Below are 21,440 nucleotides of genomic sequence, written 5' to 3' on the forward strand. Positions count from 1 at the left end.
CCTTACCACGAACAAACTTGAATAAATCACCCTTTCCCTCACCAGTGATCTGCCAAATTGCCTCACTTCTACTCTGAATATGACTTCTGAAATTTCATCAATTCATTCCTTTTATCTACTCTCATCCAATTTTTTTTCTAGTTTCTCATTCTTTCTTGCTTGGATTACTCCAACAATCTTATTTTTTAAGAAAAAGGGCACAAATGGGCAGACCACAGGATGAATTCAGCTTATTTCATTTGCCCCCTCAGTGTCTATCTGAATTAGCTGCCAACATTTCAGAATATGGGGATGTAACATTCAAATCCAATGTCTGCCTTTTCTTGGGGAAAAAATCAGCTCAATTGGCAACATACTCATACTGAAAACGTATCATAACTTCCTGCTTGCAAGGAAAAATATATTTTTCCCCTTTATGTGTCATAAGGTACCACCATTATTGTTAAGTTCCTTAAAGACAATACCCATACTTAGCACACTGCATAGTCTGAGCACATGGCAAATGTTCAAAAAAGAAAACAAAAAGAAAGAAAAAACAAGTATCAAAATACTGATAAAATCATCACCTGAAGCTGAATAGCACCTGCCTACATGATTTTGTTTGTTTTGCTTTTTGTTTCTTTTGAGACAGGGTCTTGCTCTGTGGCCCAGGCTGAAGTGCAATGGCACTATCATGGCTCACTGCAGCCTTGACCTACTAGGCTCAAGTGATCCTCCCACATTAGCCTCCTGAGTAGCTGGGACCATGGGAGCATGCCACTATACCTGGCTAATTTTTTAAGTTTTCTGTAGACACAAAGTCTTGTCTATGTTACCTAGGCTGATCTTTAACTCCTGGCCTCAAGTAATCCTCCCACCTGAGTCTCCCAAAGTGCTGGGATGACAGGCATGCGCCACTGCGCCTGGCTTCTCCCTACTTTAGACAAGCATGCACTTTCTAGTTTTATATCATTTCTTTATATCCTGTCTACTTCACTTGTTTATGTTAATTCCCTGGTCCCACAGGAACGTGTTCAATATTCTCACCGCTTTCAATAGTCAACCCCATCCAGCCTAAAGAAATACTTCTAGAACAAAAATCTATAATCACCTTTGAAATTTTTCAATGATTATCTCTCACTGACATGATCAAATTCTAACTCTTCCACATGCGTGATCTGGCTCCAACTTCATTCTGAGCTCTCTTTTGTCACCCCTCACCTTCCGCACACATTGACCTATTAGCAATTCACCACATTTCTTAGTGGCAATATTTTTGCACACTCTACTCCCTCTCCTGGAGGTCAGCAGAACTTTTCTCAGCTGGTCACCTCTGGCTCATTCAGGTATCTCTGCTGTTTGAGTTTCAGCTGAGTATGCCACCTATGCAGCTCTCTCTAGGTTCCCCTTTATGTGTCATAAGGTACCACCATTATTGTTAAGTTCCTTAAAGACAATACCCATACTTAGCACACTGCATAGTCTGAGCACATGGCAAATGTTCAACAATCACTGATGAATAAATGTTTAAACATTTCATTTCTAAGCATCAACAGTTGTAAAATAGAGGCATTTTCCCAACTTTATAATAAGTAAGAACCTATGTACAGGTTCACATAGCTGATAAGAGTCAGAATTTGAACTATTGGACGTTAGACCAAAACTTACTGCCTTTGAGTATATTATACTTTCAGGCTTTCTCATGAGATACTCGTACAAATGTAATTTCACTACAGGATATGTTGGTGAAAGAAAACAGAGACCAAGTCAATACAAATGACTACACTGCCTAATCCTAAATCAAAGCTGACAGGATAAATCCAGTGGTTCAGCAGTATCACTGTAATGTGAGTGGCTGTAGAAATGCCATAGCAACTTTCAGAGTCCAAGGAAAACTATAAAACATTTTCACAAAATCTTCATTTTGAGCACGTAGCATTTATCTTGCCATAATGCAATGATGATTAGAAAACAGCAACAGAAAATGCAACCTACACTGGAAAATTTATTAAGAAAATTCACTGCCCATAAAACAGGCAAAAGGCAGGCCACAAACTCTTTTAAAAATATATTTGACAAAAAAGAAAACATTATTAACAGAATTAATTAAAAGATAATTCTGTGATCCAACTTACTAAATTTCAAGAAAAGTAACAGTCACAAATGCTTCAATTTGAGCATACTGCTCAAATATTGCTTTAATTTCAGCAGTACTTAGTAACATCTTGTGATATAAATTTATAAAGCATAAAAATCTAAATTTTGTTCTCAAACATCATAGTATTATGAAAGAATTTCTTAGAAAAAAATGACAGAAAAATAAAAACCTTAACCTTATATATAGTAAATCTTTCCAGTAAGACCACAAAGCTCGAAGAAACAAAAAACTCATCTTTAATATTTCTTTATTAATACATGATTTGCTTTCTTTTTTTACAGTCTTTGAAAATTTCACTGTTTACTCACATAGGTTGCAAATCACAAAGTTTTTAAAGAGATTCAAAGATAAAACCTAAGAAAATGTTCCAGTTGTCTTAAAAACACCAACGTCCACTTTTTTGCCCTCACCAGGATCTCTGGGACAACAAACTACTGACAAGTATCATTCTCAGGACATTAGGGGCAAAACCCTTGAAAGCAATCATCTTTTTCACACAGATGGATATAGGTGTTTTCATTGTTCCACATGGCATCCTCTTGCCACCTAAGCACCTGCAGTCTTACACTGTACTGCTAGCTATTCCTAAAAACACCTGGGCAAGCTGTTTACTAAAAAAATTAGACATTGGAAGAGATGAAGGATAATTAGCAAATAAAACTATTCCTGGCACTCTTTTGACATTAGCAGAGAACCAAGCTCCAAGCCAGCACCTGGTGAAGGGAACTGCTAGATGTGATAATTCCAATTTACACATTCAGCACAACATTCTGTCTGTCAATTTGAAACAGTTTCCTATTCAGTGATAACAGATACCCCAAAAGAATGAGTGTCAAAATGCTGACATGTATTTTTTATGCACCAACCAGACCCTCTCCTCTGGACCAGCTGCAGCTGCCTCTTCGCTCTTGGAATGAACTGACAGTTCAGTTCTTTTCTCTACTATACCAAAAAAATGTTGACTTTTATAGGTTAAATTTAAAGTATCAGATCTTCAAACAGATTAAATACCAATAAAATTTTTCTTAAGCACAGTTAATAAGTAATTTAATAAAGCTAAAAAGTTCATTATGTTGGCGTATCTTTATTTGCATAGTACAGGACTTCTCAGCTGTCAAAACCATGAAAGTATGTACTTCTAATAAACACAGAATTTACTAATTTTTTTTTCTAACTTGACAGAGAGAACAGAAACAAGCCAGCGAGACACACAGCTAGAGACAGCATGGCACATCAGGTATACATTTGCAAATGCTAAAAAAAAGGAAAATCGATTTTTACTCAAATCCATGGAGGTTCATTTCCTCCAAGTCTTTTCACATTTTCATTTCATAATGATTATACTTTGAATAAGTATTATAAAAGGACAATTAAGTCAATGTTGTATCACGGGAGAATTTTCTTATTCTCTTCATTATTAAATGATAAACATAGCAACTATGCTTACAGAATACGGCTTTTTAAAAATTTGTTTTCCACATACATATCAGATTAGACTCATAAATATCTCCCAAAAGAAGCTGTATCTTTCTCTTACCAGGCGGTTACCTGGAAGGTTTATCATTTGTTCTAAGGATGCGGCAACACTCCTCTTCTATTTGACTTATCAAACAGCAATACATTCTTTTACTTTCACTGGTGCCAAACTTTCATTTTTAAAGTGGATTGACTTTCTAAAACAAATTTAAACCATTCAGGAATAAAGTTTGACAAAATAATGCTTTCATTTGAGAGATGCCACTGTTGTTTTAAAATGAGGTGGTAATGAACTATTAGATGTTAGGATTAGAAACTAGCACTTCTGAAACTTCAAATCCATGCTGAACATGTCAATGAAAAATTCTTACGTTTACTGAGCAAATGTTTTAGTTACCAAGTACTTGAGGCTAGAATAGTTCATCATTGTACAGAATATAATAATTTTTTAATTCGCCATTTTAAGTCAGATGCTTTCCTCTTCAAAATTAATATATAAAAAACCTATAGTTGTACTGTGTATGTACCTCAATTTCTACTAAATATAGAATTTGCTATTTCTTTTTCTAAATTTGACACAGAGACAGAATGGTAAGTCAGAAATTCATTTGCAAATGTAAACAGAAAATAAGAAATCCTGACTGCCAGAATACACACACACACCCACACACACAAATTTAAGTGGCATTTTACGACAATTTCCCCAAAAAGCTATGAATTTTTATATATTACAAGCTATAAACATTTTAACAGTAAAGTAATTAAGAAAAAGAGCCAAAAGTCATTAAGAACCAAAAAAGTAATGTATTTTCAGGTGTGATGCATAAATCTATATAAAATATAATTATAATGAAATACACCATTACCCATTATGAAGATAAAATGTCCTCCTTATATTTAAGCTAAAATCACAGAGGATTTTCTAGTTACTAAAGAATTCACAAGACAAGATCACGAGAATTTTCTAAATGATTAGAGATATTCATTACTCATCATTTTTAACTGGTGCCTTCATAATTACTTATATTCTAAAACATATTCTCAAACCATAAAAAGCAAATGGCAATATTAGCTGGGTTCATCAAAGGATTTTAAGAAGGAAGTTCCATATTTAGGGAAGAGAAGCCAACGTTAGCTGATTTCAGCGTAGGTTATTACCATCCAAATAATTTAAACAACTATCAAAATCTCATAATAAGAATTGAGGCTGCAGTAACTAGGGTTTGCTACAATTAAGTATTAAAATATGCTTAAAGTATATTTAGCTGTTAATCCTAAGGACTGAATTCTGCAAGATACACACTATGCATGCATGGACACTCCTTTGTTTTCGATATTCGTAAACTAACCATATTGGTTTTGGGTGATCATTAGTGAAATCCCTGCCCCATAAATTAAGTACATATTCAAAATGTAGCTTTGGTACTAAGTCTCTTTGAATGTGCTTCTCAATCATTTAAAATAGTTTTGAATGTCTAAGCACTATGAAAAATACATAAATAAATAAAACATTGTGCTTAACTTCCAGGAATCAGCTAAAACACATAAAAGAGGTATAAGAGGTAACAACAGCAACAACAACAAAGCCTTACAGGAAAGTAGTACCTACCAAATTGCTCTGACCAATAAAAATGTATTTTCTCAGTCATATTAGTCACATTTCCAGTGTTCAATAACTACTTGTGGCTTACTGTATCGGACTGTGCTGCTATACAAATTCAGAGGATTCCTGTTTAGATTAGAAAAAGCCTCCTAAAGATTACTAGCTTTCAAAAAGTATACTACAGAACAAAAAGGAACTGAATAGGTCAAAGAATGAATTTACTGGCATTGTTTTCAAGAAACAGTTGTACAGCCTGGTTTGTGCTATGGGAGGAAAACCTCACTTTGAAGTCAAAAAGGTGAGGTCTGTGAACTTTACACCATACCGTTTAGATTTTGTTTCACTTAATGAAAAACAGGTCATAGAATTGACTAGCTTAAAGGAAATAATGAAAATACCAAGTGTGAAAATACAACGACTCACATGTTATAGATATTCAAAAACTGAAAGAAGGGGTAAAAGAGGAGCAGGAGGGGGAGAAAGATAATGATGAAGAGAACTTAGATCAGTGGTAAGACAAGTGTAGAACAGAGTTGCTGCCTGTTAACTTCACTCACTACAGCAGACTGATATTAGACAGCGGTAAGACTCCAGTGAAACGTTATGGTTAAGCCTCAAAATGATCGATGGATGCTGGCTAATGCTTTTTTTAATATTGTGCTCCAGCACCAGTAATTAAGTTTAAAGTAGCTTTCATTCTGGTAAAGGTATTTAAAATTAATGTGGTTGTTTGTAGTGGGGAGGAGTATTTCGGAAGGACAAGTCAAACACTCAGTCTGTCCACTGACTATAGCACAATGTCAACCATATTGTGTCCTTGTACTTCTTGGTATATAGCATTTCAAATTCATAAATGGAGCCTCTGATCTGTGTTCAATTGAAATGTATTCCAAAATACAGAATTAAACAGGTACTAGTCATTCATGTTATTTGTATGTATTTCTCTTCTAAATCTATGTATTTAAAGCTGTCAAACTGTGTCTCGAAGATTATAAAGCAAATAAATATTACTTAGGATGGTGTCCATCCACTGTGACAAATCTGTCCTCCCTTTAAAGTCTTACTCCTTTACCAAAACATGCAATCTTAAGACATTTTATATACTTATCAGTATTACAAGAAAGTCAATTGTCCTGAAAGACCAAAATATTATTTAAAATCAAACTTAATCTTTTTTGAACAAAATTACTAGAAACATTTGTTTGGACCTTGTCAGAAGGGTTTCAATTTTACATCATTACGTTTTAACTCGTCTAATCAGTTGAACAAAAGTACTTTATGTAAAATGATTCTTTTAGTTGCCTTAGCTACAAATCCCTGCAGGATACTATAATTGAAATCTACTCACGTAAGTTAGGAATAATTAGGGCCCCAAATTAAGCCAAACACAAAGTTAATTCAAATAGTCAGCTGCTGTCATTTAAACGGTTAAGGGGTTTTATTGTTGCTTAACATTTCTGAATGCTTTTAAATATACTTTGTTCTTCTAGTCTGTATTTAGTATTTCAGTGCAAATAGAAATGGGATTAAGAAACAAAGATTCACCAGCCTTTCAAATGGACTCACACCTATATCCAGTCTTTTGTCACTGAAGGTTTTCCACTCAATCAGTGCTATCAGTCAATTAACAACACTGTTGAAAGAATGGAGTGACAGCTCTCAAAGGCAAGCTTTCTGGTAAATAAAGCAAGATCACACAATCTACTGTGAGTGCCATTAATGCAACAAAAGTAAGAGCTTTTGAAAGCTAACAGGGATGGTTTCTATTTGCCTAACTCTAAAACAAAGCAAAGGATTAAACGAGCTTCCTGTTGTAAGCAAACAAAAGGGAAAAGATAATGTCCAAAACACATACCTGAAGGAGGGGCTCAGGAGGCGCATGCCTTTTAAATACTTTAATGATGACTGATAATCTGTGTGAACTGGTAACTAAATATAGTAAGAGTTACAATTCTTGTTCAGTGTTCTGACAGTTAATGATTCTCAGCAACAGCTGGTAACTTCAAAGATAAATTGTGCTTTTTAAAAATGTATGCTTATGGCTGTAAACTTTTGAAGATTATTTGAAAGTTGGAGTATTAGCATGATTGGTCCTCCTATACTATATATAATTTTCACTGAAAAACAAAGTAAATCTTAACATAGTTTTTCATCTAAAATGGTAGTAAACATTAAGAAAACTTTGACAAAAATTAGCTCTTTTGATGATTACCATTAAGTAATGCAATGGTAAGCAATATAAAGTATACTTTAAATATTCTTGAGTAACAGCCTCCTGAGATAGGAAAATATACTAACGATCTGAAGCTAAATATTAAGTTCTACAGCAAGAAAACTGGACTGGCAGTTAAGTAGAGCTTGACAAAGAAACAATCTGCAGGCCTTAATTTCTTCATCTGTAAAATGAAAAATTCTCACTGCTAATATCCAAGCTGTGATTCAAAGTCCAAAATTCTTTAATTCCACCAAAAAAATCCAAATAAAAATACTTCGACCTCTCAGGTGCCTATATAGAACTCTCTATGTTTAAAATTTGCTACTAACTTACTTTTGAGAGGTTTAAACACGTGAAGAGTCTAATAAACTTCATTAAGAAATACATTTACTTTATAATTGGTATTATTGTAAAATTAAAACAAATCATATAAGTACCCTATATCTTTGCCTCTGAAACAAAGGGGAAAAAGAGATTGTGCCCACTAACAAGAAGAAAATCTTTGATTATATACAATACCAAAAAGGAGAAAAATCACTAGATAACCTTAGGCAGATAAAATATATTTAGCCATTTTTAATGACCAATTAACAATCAAGTACTTCCCTCCTATACTCTTATGGTGCTAATAAGTCAAGGAATTAATACTTAGGCAAAAACGACAATTATTTCTTGTTTAAATATGTTGACTTTGAAAAATTAGTATAATAAAAATAAACTTTTTCTAAATAAGACAAACATACACTTTGCACTACATGACTTTATAGTGTTACTTTAAATAATAAAATATTTGTATCAAAATACTATTAAAAACACTGTTTCTGTGTATGATAGAATGAAAGTAGGACAGATCAATAGGGAATAAAAGGAAATATTAGGGAGAAAGGGTCAGGCTGCATTGTTGCTCAGGGATTTTTCAAAGCAACTCACCAGATAAAAGGTCAATAGAAAGCATATAAAATAGGATTAGAAGTGCAACAAAATTTAAAAATGTTCAGTAAAGTTTCAAGGTAGCTTAGTTCCTTTTTTAATAAAATGAGTTATACAACTGAAAGTGATGTCATTTCTATATTTCAACTATGGTTGTTTGGATTTAACACAAACCTCGATTTTTAACAGTGGAAGTCACTGTCATGTAAAATCTCATTTTCTAGACTAAACATTTTAATAACCAAAACTCCCTAATTCAGACGGTCTCTCACAGAGCAGCAACCTCAGCATCACCTGGGAGCTTATTAGAAATGCAGACTCAGAAGGTCCATCTCAGATTACTGAAGCAAGAATCTACATTTTAACAAGATCCCTGAGTGATTTACATGCACATTAAGTTTTGAGGGGCACTGTTCTAGATAAAGAAGATGTTTGAAGTCCAGCGTGACCTCCATCATCTTTCTTCTGCGGCTGTACACATCTCTTCCTGAATCTTCCTTCTCTCTGGATACTAATATACAGTCTTTCCTTCCCTAAACGAGCCTTCCTACCAGTGCAGTGGGTTCCATTTCCCTTCCTTCCACTTGCAGAAATGTTCAGATATTCAGCATATCTATCAAAAGCAACCAAACAAGAAAACTGTAAAAAAAAAAAAAAAAAAAAGTAAAATAAAATAAAAATAAAAAACTTTCCTTAAACAAGGAAATAAACTTAACCTACACACCTGTCTCCTTACCAACTTTTTAAAAAGCCTGTCAACATCACCTCATCACAGCATTCTACCATATAAAAGTGGTCTCTTAAAATCCAACAGGCTTTCTATTGTAATGCATAACTAAAATAAGGAAGTATCTGACTTGTATTATCCTACTATATTGCCTCTAACCAAAGCCTGAACTTAACATAGGCATAACTACCACCTGGCTTAGATTTTAGTACTATAAAGAGAAAAATATGAATCAGTGATGGAAAAGAGAACTAATTAATGATTAATACACACACACACACACACCCCAATTAGATACAAAGAGATGGGTACAGGAATAGTAAGACGTATCCTGTAAAAATACAACAAAATGAGAATTTTACTTGTATCCCTTTTTTAGATTAAATCCCTGTGCAAAACTTAACCAGGCTTCATATGAATCCCTCCTTTCTTTTTTCCAGGAAATTCTTTATGTTTCTTCAAAGTCCAAAACTCCTAAAATGCAGAACTTCATCTTCATGGTGATATTTTAATCCGTCTCTACAGTCATGTTTTTGCTTCTCTCGGCTGTTTAACAACAACATAAAAACTCTTAAAAATAAACTTTATTAAATACATTTGGGATACAAAAATCATTTAAGTAGAGAAGACCACTGATATATTACTGAAATCAGAACAGTGACATTTTCATTCATAATTCAATCTGTGTAGATACAAATAGTGTTTATTTCTACTCTTTTTACTTTTGTTTTTGTTTTTTCAACTACCATCCATCATCCATTTTTAATTTGGCTATGTTCCAACTTCAACTACTTTGTTGGTTAAAATTTAATTCTTACCAGTTGGTTTAGTATTAGTTCACTTAATTTTAAATTAACTGATCAAAGACTTTAGATTTCACCGTATAAAAACATTAATTCATGATGGATTAAAAATTTAAATAAAAAATATTTAAGAGCTACAGGGAAATGCAAGTGAATAAATATTTAATTGAGATCAAGATATACATTTTTAAGCATAAAAATAATGGAAGATCTCACAAAAGAAAATAGCTATATAACAAAAAGGAAAAAAAGGTGCAATAATGCAAATGTAACAATATCTTGACAATTGTTAAATCTGCGATTAGTGTTGTACTACAAATTTCTCTCTTCTGTTTGAAGTTTTCATTAAAAATTTAAACACTGTAAATTAAAATAAAAGGCAAATATGTTTTCATAATAAAAATGAAAAAAGGGGGTATCATCAATAAATTTAAAAAAATAAGAAAAGTATTAGCAATACAAAAAGCTGGCAAAAACAGTGAACAAAAAGTTCATATCAAAATGACAACTGACCACTAAATAAATGTACAAAAAATGTTTTTGTCCTCAGAAGTATCCCCCAAATTACAAAATTAATTTATAATTAGATACCCTTTTTTACAAATCAAAGTGTTAATTCTTTTTAAAATTTAAAATCATTGCTGGTAAAGTACATGGATTTACATACTGGTCATCAATGTGTGAACATAGGCTTAACCCTTCAAAAAAGCCAGTTTGAAAGATGTCTATACTTCCAGTCAAATTATCAGAATTCTAGAATTTTAGCCTCAGGAAATAACCAGTTGTGAAAGAAAAATAATTATATAGATACATATTTTTACTTATACTTGAAAAAACTTAAGTACAAATGGCTACCAAGTAGAAAAGGAGGATTAAATAATTTGTATTAAATTTGTATAATTAAATAATGAATTATAATGCAGCTGTTAACATTCATTATCTAAATATATAATGGCATGGTAATACTGTTTCTGGTAATTAAAAGTGAAAATATGAATATAACAGTGTATGTAGATGAATAACCTAAATTTGTATTTATACATAATTTGGCTTTATCCATATGAAGTATGTGTATAGGTGGAAAAACAGAAAAGAAATGTGCTGTGGCATAACAAAGTCATAGAATTATGAACCTTCTAAAAGTCTTATCTTAATTTTTTAAATTTTCTCTTTTCTCATGAAGATGTATACATTCAAAATCAGAAGAAAAAAGCACTTTTAAGAAAAATAAGCCCTCAAAGCAAGAATTACGGCAGACATAAAAGTCAAACTCAGGAGAGTCCCATGCTGATAAGAAGAGATTATAAATGTTGTTTCTGCTTCCTGAAGTGCTGATACGCATTCCCTTCTCAGCTTTACATTTTAGCCAAGAGATCCCAAGGCTGGGACTAGGTATTCTCCTGGAATCACTTCTGTCAAGTTGACAAAAGGAGTTCAGGAACAAGGTTGAAAGATGCCATGAGATATTCACTAATCCACATTGATGTCTAATATGTGTAGCCTGTATGGCTGTCATATGTCACTCTTTGTCTTGCAGAGGAGGGGAAAAGAACATAAAGAGTACCATGGGGTACCAAGCATATGTTTTAGTAAGACACTCCCTTAGTAATACGGCAGATAAATCAGTTTTTTGAGACACAGCACGTTCTACAATAGTCTTCAGATGTGTTCTTCAGATGTGTTCAATCACTTGTATTATCTTATTCTCTAATATCACAAGCTATAGTATATTAAAAAATTAAAAAGTGTATTAACTCAAAAATTGAAGAGCTTCATCAATGCTGAAATTAATGGGTAAGGAGAAATTAACAGAATTACAGTTCCACAAAATTAAGGTGCTTTACATGCCTCCTGTGCTTTTAATTAAACTACCTGTAATACACTATTGATTCTTTCAAAGTATAACAATAACTGTGTAAATGCCTAATATGCATGTAAAATCAGTATTTCTAAAATTTACTCTAGTATGGACGAGCTAATAACCGCTTTAATTTCAGCAAATTATTATTTAAAAACAAATTTATTTACTAAATATTTGATATGTTATTTTCTGTCAGAAAAATAAGAGGTTTACAGAAATTAAACAGTCATGTAATATAACATTTTTGAGGTCTGCAGGGTGACTGTTGTGAATGACATACATATTTGCAACACTTTTTCCACCAGCAACAGACCTATTGGTGAATCAACACAAATTGTGGATAAACGAACCTTTTCCACAAATGAAAAAGAGGCAAAAGAGGATGGAATCAAGAAGAAAGCATGAGGAAAAGTGGAAAGAAAAAAAATCAACAATCAAGCACTTGAACTTTATCTTCATTTATGAAACATGGTATATTCAGACACTAAATATTGGTATATAAGATGACCAAAGTATAATTCAAATTAACTTTTGAAAAGATCCCAATGTATCTGATTAAGCTTAATTTTATTTTCGGCAACTTTGAGTCACATTTGGAACATATTTACCTTCATTTTGAATGCTGATAGTAATACTATAATAATTTGATTTTTCCAAGAAAAGAAACATCATACAATTAACTGAATTATCGCTACCTCTGGAGAAGAAAGCTGCTGCAATCAAATTACAATATACTCATGAAACAAAATAATATCTAAAGTGTTGTAAGAGCAATACAGTTAAGTATTTTCTTAAATAAAATCACTTCTTTGGCCGGGCGCGGTAGTTCGCACCTGTAATTCCAGCACTTTGTGAGGCCAGGGCAGGTGGATCACAAGGTCAGGAGTTCGAGACCAGCTTGACCAATATGGTAAAACCCCGTCTTTACTAAAAATACAAAAATTAGCCAGGCATGGTGGTGGGTGCCTGTAGTCCCAGTTACTTAGGAGGCTGAGGCAGGAGAATCATCTGAACCCAGGAGGCTGAGGTTGCAGCGAGCTGAGATTGTGCCACTACACTCCATCCTGAGCAACAGAGCAATACACTGTCTCAAAAAAAAAAATAATAATAATAGTAATTGTTTAAAAATGCATTGCTTTAGATGGATGTTAATTTACATAATTTGTGAATTTAAAAAACAGTTACATTTGCTATGCAGCGAGCACAGATACACAATTCCTATTAATTTAATGGGAATTGTGACTCCCATTAGGTTTACAGCCAAATCCCCAAGTATCTTGCTGAAAATTTACCTCCTAGACGTCAAATAATCAGATATACTGAAATGAACAAAAGTAGTCAATTTTGTTAGATTGGGAAATCTGAAGTCCCCACAGTAAGTCAAATCAGTGTTATCACAGCATTGGCCATGTAGTTATTCTCAACAAGAAAAGAACCAGGGTATTACAGTGAAAAGAGATAAATTGAAACAAGAGTTTTAGGAGCTCTACTAAATGGAGCATTTATTCCTAAGAGGAAAAACATGTTTTTTTCCAATTTGGTGTAAATTTTTCAAATTTTTTTTCTGAGTATACTGTTTAAAAGAGCAAAAAAGGCTGGATGCGGTGGCTCATGCCTGTAATCCCAGTCTTTTGGGAGGTCAAGGTGGGTGGATCACAAGGTCAAGAGTTAGAGACCAGCAGGCCAATATGGTGAAACCCCGTCTCTACTAAAAATACAAAAGTTAGCTGGGTATGGTGGCAGATGACTGTAATCCCAGTTACTTGGGAGGCTGAAGTAGGAGAATCCCTTGAACCCAGGAGGTGGAGGTTGCAGTGAGCTGAGATCACGACATTGCACTCCAGCGTGGGAGACAAAGCGAGACTCCCATCTCAAAATAAATAAATAAATAAAAGCGGGAAAAATAAAAAATCCTTTTCTGAAGACTAAAATTATTCCCAAGAAGCCTAATCAGAGGAATAAAGAACAATCTGCAAAGAAATAGCCACTAGCTCCCAAGAAACAACTGGTTACTAACTTCTGAATCATGATCAATCAACTTATAATTTTTTCCAAAAATACTTTCGAAAAAGTTGTACCATGTCTACACCCATGCACCCCTACCCTCACCACAACCACCCCTACACACATACAATATGCAGTGGCTCTTATGGTGTGATGCTGAGTAACACCATCAGCATCACCCTGCAATTTGTCAGAAACGCTAACCACTGCAGATCTTCCATGTGATTCTGTTGTTTCATGACACTTCCAGCTACAAGAATTTCCTGACATACATCCAACCATCCAACTACCGCTCATCCCAATGCCTCTGTGAATATCATTATTATGGCACTTTATCACATTCTTATTACAACTGCTCATTGTCTTTTCCCTCATTACACAGACTATGAACCTCTTCAAAGATTTATTCTGTTTATGTGACAGCTATGGATTGAGTGCTTACTATAAGCCAGGCATTGTTAAGGCACTTGAAGACATCAATGAACAACAACAAAATATCCCTGCCCTTGTGACACTAGCATACTGCATGTTGTGTGTGTGTGTGTATGTGTATGTGCACGCAAATATATATACACAAGAATGTGTATATATATACAGATTTTGTTATATGCGTGTGTAAATCAAAGAATGAAAGAAAAAAGGAGGAATGAATACAGTAGTCTGAATTATATCAATCTTTCTTACATTTAACCTTGGAGAATAAAGTTACTAATCGTTCCACCAAATTCAGCCCATTCTGAAGGAAATATCTATGGAAATATGCCAGAAACAGTTTTCACCATTTCATATTTAACCCCTAAATCTGCCTTTTTTTCTTCTACCAAAATAGTGAAAAGACCCTACAGACACATATTTTGTAGAGAGATAACATTAACTCAAGTCATTATAAAATGTACTTAGAGAACTTAAAAGTACAGTAAAAACTAGCAAGAAACTATTTCTACAACTAGTTTACCATATTTTCTTGATTTATATAAAATAAATACATAAAGCTATTTGTGGCATCTCTCACATTTATACCTGGCATAACATTTTTCTTTGAAATAAGGATAAGCAACAAGGTAATTTCAGGTAATTAAGTAAAACTTTGACTAATAAAATCTAATTACATATTCATTGCATAAAGAATTCAACCCGAAATCCATATTACTGATTTTGCTGAAGGAGTACTATTATTTGTAACTTGTCACTTGAGCAAGTCTTCATGTGTATAACTTATGCTTGCCAAGGCTCCATTATACAGCATAATTTAATTCTCTAGGACACAAAAATTCAATTTACTTTCTACTTACTGATACATGATTCCACAGTGGGTACTATGCTTATAAAAACTGGCCGAAAGAATCAAAGCACACCAGTCTCTCAACAAAACTGACTTTTAAAGCATCTGAGATTAGTTCTCTAGAAATAAAATCAATTATAAGAAAAATTTACAAAATATTTTGAAAGTATGGTCTGTATAAAATCATTTTTATTTGGAAATTCTAAATATAACTTTCCCAAAAATACGTTATAGGAAAAGCTTAGAGAATATGTAAAATATTAATCCTATTTTACAGAAACAGGTAAATTTTAATGGATAAGACTTGATTCAAGATAGAGACAGGTAGATGTTAACAATTAAACCTTTGCATAATTAGCTTTTACCATGTTCAAACTTTAAAAATGCTTAGTGATCTGCCCTTTTATGTGTACACAAAATATGACATTTATAATGTTTGCCTGAACACAGAGTAAGTCCTTATGAATTTGGAAATGTATATCTCACTATGTACAGATGTAAAGCAAATCCAAAATTATGTGAAGCCTTTAAAATCACGTACCAAGGTAAAATACAACTGTAACAGGGGAAAAAAAAAGATCTAAAAAGAAAGGCATAACCCATGGCTATTCTACGATATACACGCTTGTTTTTTAAACAAAATCTTAATTAGCTGCCATTATTTAAAAATCCTAATGTTTGATTTCTACTGAAAGGCAGAAGACTGGAAAAACCAAGCTAAATACTGGAATGGTAATCACAGGTCCTCTGACAAGCACTTTATCTGTCCTCAAGTCCGCTGCCCTCAAGGCACCAACAGGTATTTAAGGTTTCAATCCCTGCACAAGACCATGAGCTTCTCAAGAGTAAAAACCGTGTCTTCACATGTTTATAGCACCACAACTGCAAAATCATGGAACTGACCCAAATGCCCATCAATCAACGAGTGGATAAAGGAACTGTGGTGTGTGTGTGTGTATACATATGTGATGGACTACTACTCAGCCATAAAAAGGAATGAACTGACAGCATTTGCAGTCACTTGGATCAGACTGGAGACTATCATTCTAAGTGAAGTAACTCAGGAATGGAAAACCAAACATCCCATGTTCTCACTGATATGTAGGAGCTAAGCTATGAGGACACAAAGACATAAGAATGATACAATGGACTTTGGGGACTTAGGGGGAAGAGTGGGAGCGAGGTGAGGAATAAAAGACAACATATATGGTGCAGTGTATACTGCTCGGGCGATGGGTGCACCAGGATCTCAAAAATCACCACTAAAGAACTTACTCATGTAACCAAATACTACCTGTGCCCCAATAACTTATGGGAAAATAAAAAATAAAATAAAACAAACGAAAAAAGAACCGTGCCTAATGCATTATTTTTCCTTGTGTATTTCTGAATCCTAAGCATGCAGCTCAATTTAATCACTCAATAAATGAGGAAAGAGGGAAGAAATCACTCAGGAAAACTTATCTGAGTTTACCTGCAAGAACCTAGAAATTGGTACAAAAAGAACTAAACTCTGTAAGATGTTAAAAGGTTACAATCATGTAAGGGCCTAAAAGAAATTTATCTGCCTTCCTGTGCCTTCTTACCTAACGTTGATTGGCTTTCTCTATAGATGTTCACAGAGCATTATCTGCTTTCTGGCAATAAACGACTATCATGTCATGTAAGACTTTCTCTTTCTAAAACAAACCCATGCGATACTGGATCAATGTTCTAACAGTGTGTATTAACTGTGTATACTCTTACAATTAGCAGTATGGGTTCGTCCCAGGTTCTTTTTACTCATAGGAGGGAAGTGCTTCAGAAGCAATACCCCCTGGCCTGATGCGCCAAAAATGAAATTTCTCCTAACAGCAGATATGAATCCTGACCTGAGAGATGACACTGAAAATAAAGCTGCAGTATCTCATGAAAAAAGTCTCTGTTTGCTAGCTCCCCACTGAGCTAAGCTACTGTGCAAGCAAGGTGGTCTCTAACCTGATTAGAAATTTTTTCATTATGTGGACTAATGAGCCATTGGTCCACACCTGGAATCTTTTTTAAATGTATAAAAAGCATTCAAACATAACAGCAGGAATTCAGTTAGGTTTTTTCCCGCCAAAAATGAGACGCAAAATCATCAGACTACATACAAGATTTTCACAACAATCCAAGCCAGAAATTTATATTATTAAACACAATTCCTGTTCACTGTTTATCATGATAGTATTATTCATTCAGAGAGATTACATATGATGTTAGATAAGAGGCATCTTCAGTTCTAAAGTAAAGAACAATGTCATCTGAAAATAAAATATTAACCCAAAGATTGTAACTTCCAAGTGTGACTTAAACCCAAGTGAACACTATTTACTTTCTGAATACAGAAATTCTTACTTTAAGTATTTCTAAATTTGTTATTTATTTAAATTATATTACATTATATCAATATACTGAAGGTAGGGGACTAGAGGGACAAGGAGAATATGATAAAATGTAACTCTGGAACAAGCAATTCAAGTAAAATTCTTTCAGCAAAATTAAAATGTTATTTTGAAGCTTATTACAGAGACAATGGAATAATACGCTTCTATTAGTTGACAGTATGCCCCTTCTCCACCTATCATTTTAATAACAAGTATAAGTGAGATCACTTAAAAGTACATAGAAAAGCAATTTTTTAATTCTTAAACATTTTTTCAAGAATATTTAATTGGAATTTTTTAATCCATTATATTTTATATGCATTTCTCAGAGATTTTATACCCTTCACAGACTTTACAAGATTAATACATTTTCATGCCAATAACTGCCACTATCAACTAGCTATAAAATTTATACATCTTAGCTCCATATTAACTTCTAGCCTACTCTAAAAAACACCTGCATGTGTGTTATTTTCATATGGAAATAATATTTAAGACTAAGAAAACAGCGGATACCAGAAATCTATATAGTAGTTAATAAATGATGGTTCCAATTATTTCATTAGGCTTCAAAAGTATATTAATTTCTTTAAAACTCAGGTCTGTCTTGAAAAATACACTCATTACTATTCCTAGATTTATAAAAATGTTTAATGCAATAGTGCTTAAGAAAAAGTCCACATCTACTTTTAAGTACAAAGAAATAATTATTATATTTCTGCAAATTTAACATTACAAAGTATATACATATACACACATATATATAGCTAAAGATACAAACATAAAAAGATGAACTATTATTAAAAAGTAACTTTTCATAAAAGATTAAAAATTTTAACTTAGAATTTTAGAATTATGCCCACACTTAAGCAAATGTAACTAAAGATGAAAGAGTTTCCACAAAATACTTTCCATTTTACTAAAATAAATGTAGTGAATAAATGCAAAATGTATACCAAAAAAAAAAACAGAGCTTTCATTTAGTTCCCTCGGGATTATTTAGAATGGTTATATTTCATAAATGTATATAAAATATAAACTCACATATCTAGCACTTTCCATATCGTATCTGTGTTACCAAAAGAACTCAACCACCTAATAAAGAATTAAATATTCAGGAAATCATTTTAATGACTATTTTTAAAATAATAAATGAATATTCTAGGTACTTCCATATAAAGAAGATTGTATAGTTCAAGTTCTTCTGGATTTAAAAAACAAAATGTAAACTGGATCTTACCTTCTGTATTCGGTAAGAAGCTGATTACAATGATAAACCACAGACTTCGCATTCTGCAACCAGAAGACACCATTATTGATCCCTTTAAATATTTTCTTTGTATTCCTTAATGAATCTAGTTATAAATGCCCAGCTTCATCAAAACCAGCAGTCTGCATCATTGATCTTCATATCTGAAAAACAAACAAATCCATCATTTACTCTATGGTCTTTCTACATCACAAAAAATTGCAGAAATGACAATTCTCTCTCTCCGTTCCTCTCTCTCTCTCCTGAATATAAAACATATTTTGATTCTATGTCCACTATGGAAGCCGCTCCTATACACTGGATATCTGAATCTTACATTCTGAAAACAGTCAAAGCCCAAAAAGGTTGACTGCCTTTTTGACAAGTGAAATTGCCAAAATTTCTACATGGCAAAATAATGCCATATACAAAGGGATTCTGGAAATGCCACATTCCTAATGACCAAGTCAAACTTATTTCCCTGACTGCTAGGTTTTCATAGCCCCTATGGATCCAGTTCTCCAAACTGGAGAGTATACAAAAACTTCAGAAGTATGACTTAGTGTTTCTCGGCTTCTAGGATCACATGAGACCAGGTCATTTGCTGGGTTCTGTCCAAGTGTTTTACTTCTTTCTGAGCTTGTGTAAGGAATCACAGCAAACATTAGCCTTATAATACACATAAAATGAAGGCATTTCCCAAATATATCTAGCCTCCTCATTTAGCCTCTGAGGGAAAGGAAATTACAAACTTTTCTGTTAAAGGAACATCTTACAGTTTCTTCATGTTCGTTTCCTATTATTTTCTTCTAAGTAATACTCTTACACCAAGTTTTCTCCAGTCATTCTTAACCTCCTACAACTAAAGAGTTCTATAAAGTGCAGCAGTGTGGGAATTCTTCCCTCCCTTTCTGAGGTTATATATATATAACTCAGTAAAACAAACTCATTACATCACTTCGATGCTCTCACTAAACCATAGAGAAAATTTAGAAAACAAAATTTTCCTGATAACTTGAGTTCTTGCACATTATCTGACCTACTGTGCATTTACTACATGCTTCATATAGCATATCATACAAGATGCTATTAGCAGTACACTACATTTTACTATCAGTTCATTATAATGTAACCTGAATGGAAAAGTAGGCAGATGCTAAACGGTTTGAAACACTTATTACCTATAAAGGTAATATCTTGCTTTATTAAGAACACAACAAAAATAATGTAAGAAATTAATCTGAAATCATTCAGGCCCGTAGTTTCAGAGATGTAAATGCTTCCCTAAGGATCCTGCTACGAATTGGTCCAAGTTTTAGGTCTCTCTGAAAGCACTGAAGACACAGGGGAGGGGGGCATCACCAACATCAGTAGTATACCATTTAAGAACACCTCAGATGCTTATCTGTCCAAAGAAACAAAGGAAAATGCAAACTTCCTCAAAAAGAAGAATGATGTATCCAAAATTAATCTGATGGAGACACATGGCACACATCCCTGCAAAACTAGCTGGCTGGCTCTATACATTTTTCACTCTGAGCTCCCATACACTATTCAAAAGTAACCAAAGCCAAAAGTGAACCTGCAGTTTACAACTGCTGTAGCAATGTGCCTGCCTTAAAACTGAAAGTTATTCTATGTAAAGCATTTAAAAAAATCAGATAATCTCATGGCTTGTCACATTCAAAGGGCCATCAATGAACAATTCCTTATATCCTTACAGTCTGTTCAATGATCTGATCAGCAATCAGAATAATTTAGATGAAGTGCATTACTGCTACAAGTAAAATAAAGTCAGCCTTTGGACCACTCTAGATTCCAAGCAAAGAATTTTTACTGTCCAAGTTTTCATTGTTTGATTTCAATGAGCTAGTGCATACAGGCAGCTTGCCCACATGCTCAACTCTTGCACACGTTTCCACTTTCTTAAAGTGATCCAAGATCAGTCTGTCTTCAGTCATCCACTATTCAAAAGAGCCCTTGTTTGTGGGAAGGAGGAAGAAGGAAGAAATCAGGGACTGATGACTGCCTTGTAGGAAACAGCTGCCAAGATAGGAAAACCTCTGTTAGTGAAGGGAAAAAGGAGGAGGAAACCACACAATCAAGACCTCTATTGTGGTCTCTGGCCAGGAAAGAATACCTCATGAAAATTTTTATATACTAAAAATTCAGTGTATTCTGATGGTTTGAGAATGTGAAACACAATTTTAAAAGTACATATCATTCAATTATGAGACAGTGTAAGTGGTTCTTTCAGACAAATGGAAATAGGTTCTAGAATGTATAAAATCATGGCATCTTTTATGAAAATAAAGCTTAAGTCAATCTGCCTGTGTAATGAATAAGTGAAAAGAATATCAAATTTATTTTTATCATTCTACAACCTGTGCCCAATCACTTTTACATCAAATAAAATTATTTCCAAAACCTCAAGCTTTAAGTGCAATTTGGAAACTAAATCAAACGATTTTATTGCTGTGACCCAAGTTTTAAACAACCTTCCATTAAACAAAAGTTAATGAAAGTTGAAATATCTAACAAACCACAATCAGCTAAGAATAGAACGAATAAATAATCAAATATGATGACACTAATCCCAAGAAGGCATTCCTTCTAAATCATATTGGAGCCAAACCACTGGCATAGATACAGCTAATATTTGTCCTTCAAATTCTGTAACTGCAAAAACTCAGTAACAGCATTTCACAAAGCAAAACAAAAACAAGTAACAAAACCAGAAAAGGTCTA

The 21,440-nt window shown here is 33.4% G+C and overlaps 1 protein-coding gene across 50 annotated transcripts in view; it reads right to left on the reverse strand.

Annotated features, from left to right (window-relative positions):
* The window catches only part of ADGRL2 (adhesion G protein-coupled receptor L2), a 683,665-nt gene that overhangs the window by 139,299 nt on the left and 522,926 nt on the right, over positions 1-21,440 (reverse strand). For all 50 annotated transcript variants that reach the window (XM_074003149.1, XM_074003162.1, XM_074003150.1 and 47 more), the window contains one exon: positions 18,684-18,856. In XM_074003149.1, coding sequence (XP_073859250.1) covers positions 18,684-18,756 — 73 coding nt within the window. In that variant the 5' untranslated portion in view covers positions 18,757-18,856. The remainder of the gene's footprint in view (positions 1-18,683; positions 18,857-21,440) is intronic.

The sequence above is a fragment of the Macaca fascicularis genome, chromosome 1, assembly GCF_037993035.2.
Source record: "Macaca fascicularis isolate 582-1 chromosome 1, T2T-MFA8v1.1".
Classification (NCBI taxonomy): Eukaryota; Metazoa; Chordata; class Mammalia; order Primates; family Cercopithecidae; genus Macaca; species Macaca fascicularis.